General features: G+C 35.8%; 1 protein-coding gene across 1 annotated transcript in view; it reads right to left on the bottom strand.

Moving 5' to 3' along the window:
- Window positions 1-14,955, bottom strand: part of otogl (otogelin-like) — a 123,891-nt gene that overhangs the window by 32,371 nt on the left and 76,565 nt on the right. Inside the window, exons 37-42 of the mRNA XM_056478020.1 lie at window positions 11,558-11,735; window positions 9,730-9,872; window positions 9,416-9,439; window positions 9,238-9,330; window positions 7,544-7,727; window positions 1-46 (exon numbers count right to left, since the gene is read on the bottom strand). The exon at window positions 1-46 is cut by the window's left edge and continues 172 nt beyond it. Of these exons, the coding sequence (XP_056333995.1) occupies window positions 1-46; window positions 7,544-7,727; window positions 9,238-9,330; window positions 9,416-9,439; window positions 9,730-9,872; window positions 11,558-11,735 (668 nt within the window). The remainder of the gene's footprint in view (window positions 47-7,543; window positions 7,728-9,237; window positions 9,331-9,415; window positions 9,440-9,729; window positions 9,873-11,557; window positions 11,736-14,955) is intronic.

Here is a 14,955-nt window from a genome sequence, read left to right as displayed (position 1 = left end):
CCGTTGGGCAACCGCAGGTCATCGGCTGGATTACCATCACAACATCCTGAGGAGAGGAAGGTAACACATTCACATGGCCACAAGTGAGAACTTTAGCTAAATAAAAAAAGAAAGTTTCTAAAATCTGACACTGTAAGAGGGTAAATTATTATATGCGTTTGTTTACATGACAAAACATGTATATTTGACTCAAGAAGGTCCATACTGGCTCCAAAGGCAGATACTGATAAGATCAGGGCCTGGTATGTGGATTTTGGGGGTTTTACGATGTGGTCACATGTTGATTGGTCAGTTTGAATGTCTCAACATTTGGGCTTTAGTCACATGGTCAGGAAAGATACAAAATAGGTGGTAAAACGCTGCTCTGTCTCTTTTCTTTTCCTGGCCTGTCTTTCCTGGTCTGCTTTCCTCCTCTGGTCCTCTCCACCTCTGAATCTTCTCTGACTCTACTGCAGTCAGGCTAACTTCTGGGCCTGCTCTCTTTGTCTCTCTCTCCCTCCCCCTGTGTCTCTCCTTCTACCTCTGGTAACTTTAATTTAACATTTAAGCTGGGTACAATTTATATCATATGCTTTTATCATTTCATATTTGATCATTTTATACAATTATTTTGTAACTAATTCTGTTGTAACAATAGAGAATTATTGTCATTAAATCATCTCATTTTCAAGTATTTGTGAATTACTTTTGATTTAACATTAACACTTAACTGTTCCATATTGCAATACAATACAATCACTTAATATCAACGCTCTCCCACATTTATAGCTATTAATACTGCCCATTCGGCAGAACTACAGTTCGAACCGCTGTGGTTTTAAACCCAATTTTACAGATGGTGCAAGAAACCGGGATCCTTTGCAGTGAGTTTTCTGAAATTTACTTTAGCCGGTCTTAGCTGGACTTTTCACAGCTGACCTGGTGAATGGATTAAAACTGGACTTCTAACCACAAGAGTGGGTAAGTCTGCTTTTATTGTTCCTCCATTTGCTCAAATTGCATGAAACAGAATTTACAAGACTGTAATTCGTTTCAATAGTTAAATTTGGTAAATTTCAGATTACCTCCTCAAGGATGGAAGGGTTCATTTCTGAAGAAAGTGATGTATTGTTTGCTTTATGGACTGAAAAAGTTGAACCTACATTGTGCAAACTTAGCAAAGAAGGACTTAAGTTAACAGGCTCAGACTCTACATTGTTTGCATGGTGGAATGTAATTGGCAAAAATGGAAAGAAATCAAAGCGTGGTGATATAATTGAAGCGCTAAATTACATGTGTTACTCAGGACTGCGTAACGTGATGTCAAAAATGCCTTCAATTATAAAGGCTAGATGTGAAGAATTTAATGTTCACAAATCAGAGGCAGAGAAGTCAGAGGCAAAAATTCTCGATCTCCAGTCACAGCTCGATAATTTACTAGCTGAACAGTTAGCCCTGGCTGAAAAATGCAGAAGTCAAAAAGACACCATTGCAGATTTAAAAGCTATGCTAAAAGGACAGAAGTTTGTGTCTCCCAAAATGCTTCACAGCAATGGGATTGAAAAGCATGTTCACTTCTCAGATGATGTTACCTGTAATAAATCTGAAATGATTTGTTCAGAGGCTGTAGCTCAAAAAAGTTTTCCTGTTTCAGTTCTTAAGGTGATGCAGCACCAAAATAGCGCAGCAAAGACGCATGGTGTAGAAGCATTAGAGAGTCTTAAAAACCCTCAAACCTCAGATGATCACAACAATCAACCCTCAGGCAAACAAAACAGGCTTTGTATGACCTGTAATAAGTTTGGCCACAGAGAGGAACAATGTTGGACTTCGGGGCAGGGAAGACCTCCACCATATTTTCTGAGAAAACGGAAATCACTAAAGAGCAAAAATCAGTGGTCTTCACATAACAAAAACTCATCTGTTAATAACACACTTAGTGAACTAACTGCATTGTTAATACAAGGCCTGCAACTGTTAACTTCCTTTGCTGGTGGGTTAGCAGCCTAATGGCAATAAAAGTTAACCATTGCTGATCCTGTTTGCATTTCCAAATTTGTTATATTTGTGTTATACACATTTTCATTTCCATAGAACACAATGGTATTTTGTGATACTATACGTACACATAGACTGAGTAATTCCTTAAAACATGATTTTCTTACTGTAGGTGTAAAAACACTCAGGTCTGAGGTTTTAGAAGCCACAGATGCATTCTAGACCGCATGTCATGTATAAATAAGGAATTAACTGTATGCTGAAATTTATTAATTTTAAGGTACTTGTGTTTATATGTTGGATGAGTCTCATCTCCTAAAAGTGGTAAACTCTGCTATCTTCAATATAGCTGCAGTTTAAACTACAAACAGGAGTATAGAATTGCCTTGTGGCTCCAGTGTAATAACTGCAGTAACTATGAAAATGCTTTCTTACAGGATTCAGCCTTAAACATTGCACTTTAGCATGCTCCTTAAAAAACATTGATTTGGAAGTCTTTTGAGCCAGATCACAGTCACATCTCATGCTCAAATTCCATCCTAACTCCCTGTTACAACAGGACAAAATTTTACACACTGTCGTAAAACTTCCGCCCTTTGTTGCGAGCATGTTTACACAAACACATAGCCTCAGCTGAAACACTGCCACACAGAGAACATTTCAAATCTTCACACACACATAGTCAAATTTACATTTGTCTGACACTGCTTCATATAGATTTTACATGTTATTTAAGTCTTTTCAATCAGACTTTATTATAACTATAGATTTTTCATCTTTGTTATTTCATCGTTTTGTTATTTTGGTTTCTTTTGATTATTTCACCAGTTACTTATTATATGTTTCAACAAAGTTATATCAAAATGTAAATTGGGATTCTAAATCCAAAATGCTGAAATATTGTTGCTTTTGTAACATTATTGACATCTCTACAACAAAAGTTATTTGTGTTTACTTTGTTTTTAATCCATCTAAATGTAATTGTGATTGTCTTTGAACACTGATTCATTTAATTCACTGTATTTGGTTACACAGAATATTTTGCTGATACTCTTAACCAGCTATTGTTGATTTTGTTGTAAAGCAATTTAATTTTGATGTTTCCAGATATTGTGTAAAGAGCTTGTTTGCTTTTTATTTTGTCTTAATCTTGACCATATTTTTAATTACATTAATTTAAGAGCATTTTGCTTGAGAAGAACTCAAACTGACCACATCAATCCTTTGATCAATGACAAATGCCATGTGTTTGCTTTTGCTGTTTGTTGTGCCATTTGCTGTTTTGAAATACAGGATCCATGGAGAAAAGGTTCACGTCTTCTGATCTACTTCAAGAGAAGAGCAGGGGTTCCCTGCATTCCTCAGCACCAATTCTTGTGGGGGTGTGAAGGACAATTTGCATATAAGCAGTGCAACACCATTCGACTGAAACCTCTCACACAGGGCTGAAGGACAACAAAGACTGACCACCCTTATACCTGCAACAAGCTTGGACAGGAAGTCCGAAGATAACAGCAGCACACATCGCAAAGCATATTTTCATCATTATTGTCACCCTTTTGCCTCTTTAAGTGTCACAACGGTGCCAGGGGAGGACTGTAAGAGGGTAAATTATTATATGCGTTTGTTTACATGACAAAACATGTATATTTGACTCAAGAAGGTCCATACTGGCTCCAAAGGCAGATACTGATAAGATCAGGGCCTGGTATGTGGATTTTGGGGGTTTTACGATGTGGTCACATGTTGATTGGTCAGTTTGAATGTCTCAACATTTGGGCTTTAGTCACATGGTCAGGAAAGATACAAAATAGGTGGTAAAACGCTGCTCTGTCTCTTTTCTTTTCCTGGCCTGTCTTTCCTGGTCTGCTTTCCTCCTCTGGTCCTCTCCACCTCTGAATCTTCTCTGACTCTACTGCAGTCAGGCTAACTTCTGGGCCTGCTCTCTTTGTCTCTCTCTCCCTCCCCCTGTGTCTCTCCTTCTACCTCTGGTAACTTTAATTTAACATTTAAGCTGGGTACAATTTATATCATATGCTTTTATCATTTCATATTTGATCATTTTATACAATTATTTTGTAACTAATTCTGTTGTAACAATAGAGAATTATTGTCATTAAATCATCTCATTTTCAAGTATTTGTGAATTACTTTTGATTTAACATTAACACTTAACTGTTCCATATTGCAATACAATACAATCACTTAATATCAACGCTCTCCCACATTTATAGCTATTAATACTGCCCATTCGGCAGAACTACAGTTCGAACCGCTGTGGTTTTAAACCCAATTTTACAACACTTATCAAAATGAAACTGGATGTGGATGCTTTGTGAAGAGTAGCATTTAATACTCCTGGTTTAAATTATTCTTATGCCAAATAGATACAAATGCGTGGATCTGTATTTGGATGCATTGGGAAAAGTACCATATTATATTGTTGGTTTAAATTATTTTCAAACCAGTAATACAAACCTGTCTACATCAGCAGAAAAGCATTACACATTTTCCTTTCTTTGGATTCACTTGAACTAAATATTTGTGCACAATAAAATAACAAATTAGTACAAACTAATTATTTAAATATTTACACACTTATGGTATTTATTTGGTAGTCACACACTCACTGGCCACTTTATTAGGTACATCTTACTAGTACCAGGTCGGACCCCCTTTTGTCTTTAGGGCTGCTTTAATCCTTCGTGGCATAGATTCAACAAGGTACTGGAAATATTTCTCAGAGATTTTGGTCCATATTGACATGATAGCATCACACAGTTGCTGCAGATTTGTCGGCTGCACATTCATGATGCGAATCTCCCGTTCCACCACGTCCCAAAGGTGCTCTATTGGATTGAGCTCTTGTGAGTGTGCTGGCCATTTGAGTACAGTAAACTTATTGTCATGATCAAGAAACCAGCCTGAGATGATTCGCGGTTCAGTAGCCATCAGAAGATGGTTACACTGTGGTATTAAAGGGATGGACACGGTCAGCAACAATACTCAGGTAAGCTGTGGCATTGACACGATGCTCAATTGGTACTAATGGGCCCAGAGTGTGCCAAGAAATATCCCCCACACCATTACACCACCACCAGCCTAAACCGTTGATACAAGGCAGGATGGATCCATGCTTTCATGTTGTTGATGCCAAATTCTGACCCTACCATCTGAATGTTGCAGCAGAAATCGAGACTCATCAGACCAGGCAAAGTTTTTCCAATCTTCTATTGTCCAATTTTGGTGAGCCTGTGTAAATTGTAGCCTCAGTTTTCTGTTCTTAGCTGACAGGAGTGGCACCCGGTGTGGTCTTCTGCTGCTGTAGCCCATCCGCCTCAAGGTTGAACGTGTTGTGTGTTCAGAAATGCTCTTCTGCATACCTCGGTTGTAACAAGTGGTTATTTGAGTTACTGTTGCCTTTCTGTCAGCTCGAACCAGTCTGGCCATTCTCCTCTGACCTCTGGCATCAACAAGACATTTGCATCCACAGAACTGCCACTCACTGGATATTTTCTCTTTTTCTGAAAATCCCACTAAATCAACAGTTTCTGAAATACTCAGACCAGTCCGTCTGGCACCAACAACCGTGCCACGTTCAAAGACACTTAAATCACTTTCCTCCACATTCTGATGCTCGGTTTGAACTGCAGCAGATCATCTTGACCATGTCTACATGCCTAAATGCACTGAGTTGCTGCCATGTGATTGGCTGATATATGCGTTAAAAAGCAATTGGACAGGTGTACCTAATAAAGTGGCCGGTGAATGTATATATGCAATATAAAAATTGTGCTGAAATTAAATAACAAAAAGATATCATAAGAGTCAATTGGTCAAATCTAAAATATTTGTATCATTTGAAACAGAATAAATAAGCTTTCCATTGATGTTTGGTTTGTCAGGATTCGACAATATTTGGCTGAGAAGCAACAATTTGAAAATCTAAGGCCTAAAAGATCTAAACATTAAGAAAAACACCTTTAAAGTTGTCCACATAAGTTATTAGCAATGCATATTACTAATCAAAAAATTGAGTTTTGATATATTTACAGAACATTTACTAAAATTTTTACGTAATATTAAAAAGATTTTAGGCAGAAGAGAAAAATTAATCATTTTAACACATACAATGTATTTTGTGGCTATTGCAACAGAGTTTTGTGGTTCAGTGGTGCATTTATTCAAGTACAGCAAAATTAAACTGGTACATGTCAATGGTACATTATTTAGTCAGTTTTATTGTTTATTTAAAAAGAGACAAATCTGCTGTTATTTTAATTTCCAGTTTGTTATTTAACAGTTTGGACAGTTCTTTAATGTTTTACTGTCTAGCAGAGGACACTAATCAGATTTAAATTCCAATTGTGCAGATGGGAAACATTATGACAGAGCATTACAATGAGCCCCGCTATTATTATTAGAACTATGCTATGCTGTGACATTGGCAATGACATTTTTTGTGAACGTCTGAACATGTTTCTTCATTGTTCTGAACTCTGCGGCTGTATTTTGCAATCAGGGCATCTCAAGCATGAAGCCCTGGTTTCAATGTGTTCATAGCCAAACCCCAAAATGTGTTTCTTTTTAATTCTTAAAAAGTTCATAATTTTATTTTAAATAAAAAACATATAATTTTATTTTAAAATGTTTACATTTTTTGTTTACATAGTTTTTATTATTATTATTATTATTATTATTTCTATTATTATTACTATTACATTAGATCAGTTTTATATATTTTTTTTTCGTCATGCTAAATTGTGCCCATACTGTACTGTAAAAAAAAAAAACGTCCTGCCTTAAATTCTTTAGTTCTTAAGTGATTCTTAAGTCATCTCTACTTAAATCAAACTGACTAAAAATATATTGTATTATACTTTGTATAGCTACAAAAAAACATAGTTGAAACCTGATTAAGATATTAAATTAAGTTAAAGTAACATAAAAACATTTGTTGTCATGACTTTTTGTCAATTAATGTTATTGTGTTTACTGTTTGTGGCATGTCTCAAATTTCACTTCCATTATTTTTGGGTAAATAATTAAAGTATACACTATAAATCAAAAACACATATTTGCAGTGTACTTGTACATTTTCCAGTATTACTGGCAATTTTTAGTCTTACTAGTGAAATTTACAAGCATACTGTAAATTCACAAGTACAAATGTGCTGTAATTTTACAGCTCAATTGTAACCGTTCATTTACAGTGTACTTGTAAATTTTACAGTATTACTTGCAACCAAAATTGCCATTAATACAATACATTTTCCAGCAATTTTTTACAGGGTACTTAAAAAAGTGAGTAACACATTGTCTTAACAGTTCCAAGTTTCAATGGCTTTACTCACTTTAAGTAAAGTGAACTTGTCGCTTTAAGCTGACTTGACTTATTTTTTCAAATTATGCACTGTTCGTTTGCGTTAAAAAGTAAATCAACTGCTTTTTACAGTGTAATTTTGAAAAAAAGGTCAAATTAATGTATTAAGTAAGCAGGATCATATTTGATGAAGTCTGGTTGTCTACAAAGAACAAACACTGCCAGACACACACACAGACTGACCGCAGAGCCCCCTGGTGGAGGTGTTATCAGGAGCCGTGTACTGTAACACCATGATACCAGTGCTGTGGTACCACTTTATGTTGATGCCACCGGGTGTATCTATGATGTACATGGTCCCGGTGTCATCAATATGGAGGTTCTGCCTGCTGAGAGGAAGACGAGCCGTGATCTGATTCACCGACACCTGCAACACACACACCAAACCTTTATTACACAACATTATACTGTAGATTCAGGCTTTTATACACACGCATTTTCCAAAATAAGCTTAATTAATATGAACAGATGAGTTTAACAAAGTATATGCAACATATTACAAATCTCAGAACTCACAACATGTCTGCATTAAAAGGTATGTCAGTTATTATTAATATTTATTTTATCTATGAAAAAAAATGAATGGCAGTTTTACATTTACTTTGTTACTTGCTCTGTAAGAGACTTTTTTCAGAAAGGAATATTCTTTTTTGCGGACGCTTTTTGCAATTTCTGCGGAAAATTTTGGTAAAAATCAGCAGATTTCTGCGGAATTATTTTGGGAGTATCATAACTAAAACCTTAATATATGAAATAAAAACAATATCTTTTTAACTTTTATTTAATGTTTAAAATGCAAATCCAATTAGATCCACTTCATTTGGTCAACAAAGCAAGTCTCTCATATAATATCTCTACTAAAAGACAGATAATATGACTTAACAAACTGCATTGTACATAAATCAGATGAACATTTTCATATTAGTCAATAATATTACTGTAATTAATTTAAAAACTGAATAAATTTATATTTACACACATTTACTCAAGTAAATAAACAGAATTAATGATGGGCTAAAAATCTGCGGAATTCTGCGCGTGTGGACCTAATTATAGGTCATATCATTTGAAAAGATTTTAAAAGATTAATTTAAAAAGATTGTGTGCTAGTTTAAAAGCAAGTGTATTCTTAAATGAATGTTTATCAGAACAAAATGAACATTTAGGTGATGCACATTTAGTCTGATATTGAGGCTGCAATCTAAACGCATGTTTATATAGGCAGTATATATATATATATATATATATATATATATATATATATATATATATATATATATATATATATATATATATATATATATATATATATATTTACACACACAAACATACTGTACATAAAATACTAAAATATATAAAATAAATATATTTACATATATATTTATATATCATTTGTTTTATAAATGGAAATGTATATGCAAATGTAAACAAGCATTGAATACAATATATTTGCATATATACATATAGACAAAGACATACACAAATGTATTTTGTAAATATGAACTTTTGTTTTAGATGTGATTAAATGCAATTAGTCATTTCACAGCACCAATTTATAAGTATTATACACTAATATCTATAAAACACAATGTACATGAGATAGTAAAAGCATAAATAAATAAATCCATGATCCAAGGATTCATTTCTATGTTGCTTGTCCCAAAATGCATTAAGCTGCAAATTTTTGTTATTTTTTCATTTTTTCCTTTCCTTTTTTTAACAAAACTAGGTGGAATAAGTGTGTGCGGACAAATATCTTTGAACATTTTCAGATAATTAGACCAAAACCATGATATCATCAATAACCGTGAATTTTATGGTAACTATAATCATGATATGAAATTTGCATACCATCACATCTCTATACACATTGTTACCTTTCGGTCCAATCGGTTGATCATAATTCTGTATGAATGAGTTGTGATGTTCAGCTTCTTAAAGCACAGGCCAGATGTTCCTCCAGAGGGAGTCTAGCAGGAAACAGCAGAGGAAATGACCTTGTGACTCTGATTAGGATGATTATAATAATCATTTCAACAGTGATGACACACTTACAGGTCTTCTGATGTAGTTCACACTCTGAAAGCAAAAGTAAAGCCTTTAATAGAAGACATTTATAGAAAACGCACTATATCTACTTTATGAGCTGTAAAAAATGCTGAGTTACACAAAATTCCTTCATGTTTTCCCAACACAAATCGATCAAGTTAACGTAATCGTTATTACAAATTTAAGTCGATTGAACATAAAACTATTAAGTTGTTCCAAAAAAAACTTTAAAATGAGTTGAAACAACAAAATTTGAATAAGTAGTTTGAACTAGCAACAAAAGTCATTTTTTCGAGTGTGATGTGTTAGCATGGGTTTACCTCACTGGTTGGGCATTTCTCAATGTGGCCTACTATCTTCTCTCTTGGCAGGTGGACCAGAATATAAGAGCCGATATCATACAGAGCCACATTATTCCCATCAAACGTTATCACACGCAGATCAGAGATTATAGAACAGCGGCCTGACAGCACACACGCACACACACACACCAAAATAAACTTTAAAAGTTATGACAAGGTGATAGACACTTTAACAAAAGCTGCATTGTTATTGATTAAGCAATTAAAACATAGTCAAAGTAAATCTAACTATAATATGGAAATATACATATAAAAATATATAAATAAAAATTTTGCTTTGGCTGACATAAATATTGTAAATAAAAATAAAAATGCATTAAAGAAATAGAAAAATTACTGACTCACAATAAGGTTGCATTTTTTTGCATTAGTTAACTATTTAAGTTAACAAACCAAGAACGAATATACAGCTAGGTTTAAAAATAATAAAAATAAAATAATAAAAAACAAAAATAAAACAGAAAACTATACATTAGGCAAACTAAACTAACATTAGTTGCAGTTTTATTCAAACATCAATAAGATATTAATCATTTAACATTACCAACAATTACATACTGTGTATTAATAAGTACTTCAACTAATGCATTGCACACTGTTAGTTTATTTATAGTTAGTACTATTTAGTGCTATAGAACTAAATGTAAAGTGTTTTGAATGAATAAAATTGACAAAATACACATAAAATTACTAAAGCCCCTTAAAATGGATATAAAATATTATGACATACTATAATGGAATACATCCCGGGGTCAAAAGTTCATTCATAACAATGATTTTTTTCAAATGATATTATATGTATAAGTATTATACTATACAGTTGAAGCCAAAACTAATTATTTGTTTAAATACTTCCCAAGTGCTGTTTAACTGAGAGAAGACAAGGGGTGGCACGGTGGCTCAGTGGTTAGCACTGTCACCTCATAGCAAGAAGGTCGCTGGTTCAAGTCTCGGCTGAGCCCGTTGGCATTTTTGTGTGGAGTTTGCATGTTCTCCCAGTGTTGGCGTGGGTTTCCTCCGGGTGCTCCGTTTTCCCCCAAAAGTCCAAAGACATGCGCTACAGGTTAATTGAATAAGCTAAATTGGCAGTGGATGAGTGTGTGTGTGTGTGTTTGTGTGAATGATTGTGTACCAGTGTTTCCCAGTACTGAGTTCCAGCTGGAAAGGCATTCGCTGCGTAAAACATATGCTGGAATAATTGGTGGTTCATTCTGCTGTGGCGACCTCTGAAATAGAGACTAAGCCGAAGGAAAATGAATGAATGAGTTTTAACAAATAACTAAATTATTTTGTCCCTGCCATGATATTTTGTTGATTCGTTGCCATTTTAAAGATACTAGAATACTGATTAAGGTGCAATTAAAAGGTTTAATTGGGTAATTTAATAAGGCATTAAACTAGATTAATTAATGTAGGTTAGATTAAATAGGCAAGTTAAGCTAAAATAAATAAAACTTTCTCCAGAAGAAAAATATATTAGAGCAAATACTGTGAAAAATTGGCTTTCTTTGCTAAACATCACTTGGGAAATATATAAAAAAAGAATTAAAATGTCACAGGAGGGCAGATAATTTTGCCTTCAACTTGTAGATTACATTTCATGCAAAATACAGTAAAAACAGTATTTTGTGAAATAGCTTAGTCATGCTTCATATTTTTGTGAAACAGCATCAGACACGTCGTTCAAGAACATTTTTTTAAATCAATTATTCCCAACTTTTGACCCCCAATGTATAAAATAATAAAACAACACTTTGGATTAAATCTGACGGTGTGTATGTCCTACATGGGCATTGCCAAAGCGGGCAGCAGGGGTCTGTGTTGGTCTGGATGGGTGTGCCCAGCAGGTTGCACTGTGGCTGGCTGATGTTGTATCTGCAGTGTTGGGAGGAGTTATGAAGCATCAGCTGTGCATTAAAGCAGATGTACTCGCTGCACTCGTCCACACGCAATGAATAAGGAGGCTGTAAGGACACAAAACAAAAAAGATATTCAGAAAACAGATGAAAGACACAATATAAACCCTGTTTGGACCACAGAATCAGAATGTCAATCATGATGCATCTCGGTTTTGTTACTGGCTGTGATCTGTTCCTATATAGAAAACAAATAGATGGAAAATATGCAACATATGTTTCAAAATATTGCAAAAATGTATTGTTTTTTCAACCATTGGAATGGCACCATTGAAACATCAATATCAAATGTGACAGCAGTAATGCAAGGCACGGTGGTGGCTAAAAGACTGTTACTTAATAGTTGGAAATCACCTTTACCCTTCTCATTAAAGAACTGAATTTCTGATATTATGTTTATTACTCAGATGGAAAAACTCCGATTTTTATGAACTAGCTCGGACTTGGGGTCAATTTCTTGATTTATTTGACAAACCTACATCTCAAGAGCAATTCAGTGACCCCTCTAAGGTTTAAGCTAAACACCCTCTCTAGTTTTGATTGAATGTTTTGTGACTGTCTTTTTTTTCCCTTTTGTATTTTCTTTTGTATGTCTAAAGTACAAACCAATTTTTGTTGTTGTTCTGTGTGTGTATAAATCTATAAAAAAGCAAAAATCTTGGACTGTGGAAAATGTGAAACATGTATTGTTCTCTGATGAGTCCACTGTCTTTCCCACATCTGGGAGAGTTACGGTGTGGAGAAGCCCCAAAGAAGCGTACCACCCAGACAAAGGGGTGGATCAGTGATGGTTTGGGCTGCAATATCATGGCATTCCCTAGAACCAATATTTGTGCTAGATGGGCGCATCACGACCAAGGACTATTGAACCATTGTGGAGGAGCATGTGCACCCAATGGCTCAAACATTGCAGCCTGAAGGCGGTGCCACATATGAGGATGCTAATGCACCAATACACACAGCAAGACTGGTGACAGAGTGGTTTGATGAACATAAAAGTGAAGTTCTCTCATGGCCTGCACAGTCACCAGACCTAAATATTATTGAGCCACTTTGTCGTATTTTGGAGGAGCGAGTCAGAAAATGTTTTCCTCCACCAGCATGACCGGGCCACTATTCTGCAAGAAGAATGGCTAAAAATCCCTCTGGCTACTGTGCAGGACCTGTATCTCTCATTCTCAAGACCAATTGATCCTGTATTGGCCTCAAAAAGGAGGCCCTACACCATACTTATAACTTATTGTGGTCTAAAACCAGGCATGAGTTTAGAAAAATGAAACTGCCTTTTTGCGATATATTTGGAAATATATGTTGCATATGACGTATTTTATATATGTAAAATCCATATATGAACTTGTATGTCATGTATGTAATTTAAATATATCAGGTATATCAGGTTACTATGTGGGTTATTATAGTACAACAAATTCATTACATATTTACTCCTAACCCAGGATGCTTCCCTCCAAGCATCAACATTCTGGCAATGGGACAGGAATGACTCAAAAAAACAAAAAAGTCAACTGGCAGACGTGTTCACTGTATGTGGAGCAATGATTAATCCAGAAGATGTGTATATTTATGGCTGTGTGTATAAAAAAATGTCAGATTGATGTTCAAGTCAGGGAGGGAAATGGAAGATGTCGACTCTCACTTAATACTGATATCAACAGAAAATGAATCAACGATAGCAGAGGCAAAACATATTTTTCTTGGAGAGCACGTAGATACACTAGGAATGAGATTTTATCAATTGTCTGATTCGTTATCTTAAAGCACAACCTGTTGCCTTAAAAGGCGCTGACTAGTACACAGATTTAAGTCTCCTAGTTTTTAGATGCAACAGTGTTTATTTTGTTTCATTTTTTTTTGTTTGACCTGATAAAATCCAACAACTTTTTCATTTAGTGAGTTCTGAAATACATTCAAACTCACTGATTTGAGGCTTTTTAACCGATAGAATAAAGAGAACAGAATCACTCGCTTACAGGTGGCCACATCAGCTGCATCAGTGTGAGTTTAGTATTATTCATTCATTCCTTCGGATTAGTCCCTTATTTATCAGGGGTTGCCACAGCAGAATGAACCGCCAACTATTCCAGCATAACTTTTCCCTTCCAGCCGCCACCCAGTACTGGGAAACACGCATACACACTAACATTCACATACACTCATACATTCATTTTCTTTTCTGCTTATTCCCTTTATTAATCTGGGGTCGCCACAGCGGAATGAACCGCCAACCAGCACATGTTTTACTCAGCGAATGCCCTTCCAGCCGCAACCCATCCCTGGGAAACATCTATACACACTCATTCACACTCATACACTACGGACAATTTAGATTACCCAATTCACCTGTACCGCATGTCTTTGGACTGTGGGGGAAATAACCGGAGCACCCGGAGGAAACCCACGGCAACACAGGGAGAACATGCAAACTGCACACAGAAATGCCAACTGACCCAGCCAAAGCTCGAACCAGCGACCTTCTTGCTGTGAGGCTTCAGCACTACCTTCTGCGCCACTGCATCGCCTACACACTCATACACTACGGCCAATTTTGATACCTATACCGCATGTCTTTGGATTGTGGGGGAAACCGGAGCACCTGGAGGAAACCCACGCCAACACAATGAGAACTGGTCCAGCCGGGACTTGAACCAGCGACCTTCTTGCAGTGAGGTGACAGTTCTAACCACTGAGCCACCGCACCGCCAGTTTATTATTATTTAAGGCCTAAATAAAAATAGGTAGGAGACAGAATACCTTTTACCCTTAGATGATTCTACTTCAATATATTCCTGACAGCAGTTTTTTGACCTGTAAAATTTTATTGTACTTCTGTAAAATGATAGTAAAAATCATCATTTGCGGCGCGGCACTTCCAACTGACACAAACACAAGGAGTCATTCATTCATTTTCTTTTCAACTTAGTCCCTTATCCAGCATGTTTTACACAGCGAATGCCCTTTCAGCTGCAACCCATCACTGGGAAACATCCATACACACTCATTCACACACACACATACAATACGGACAATTTAGCCTACCCAATTCACCTATACCGCATGTTTTTGGACTTGTGGGGGAAACCGGAGCACCCGGAGGAAACCCACGCAAACACGGGAGAACATGCAAACTCCACACAAAAAAGCCAACTGACCGGGACTCGAATCAGCGACCTTCTTGCTGCGAGGCAAATGTGCTACCCACTGCGCCACCGTGCAGCCCCACAAGGAGTTATGGTGTTGTTTCTTTTAATGA

This window comes from Danio aesculapii, chromosome 18 (genome assembly GCF_903798145.1).
Source record: "Danio aesculapii chromosome 18, fDanAes4.1, whole genome shotgun sequence".
In the NCBI taxonomy this organism is placed as follows: Eukaryota; Metazoa; Chordata; class Actinopteri; order Cypriniformes; family Danionidae; genus Danio; species Danio aesculapii.
Note: the sequence above shows the minus strand (reverse complement) of the source record. Positions and strands in the feature narration are given on the sequence as shown.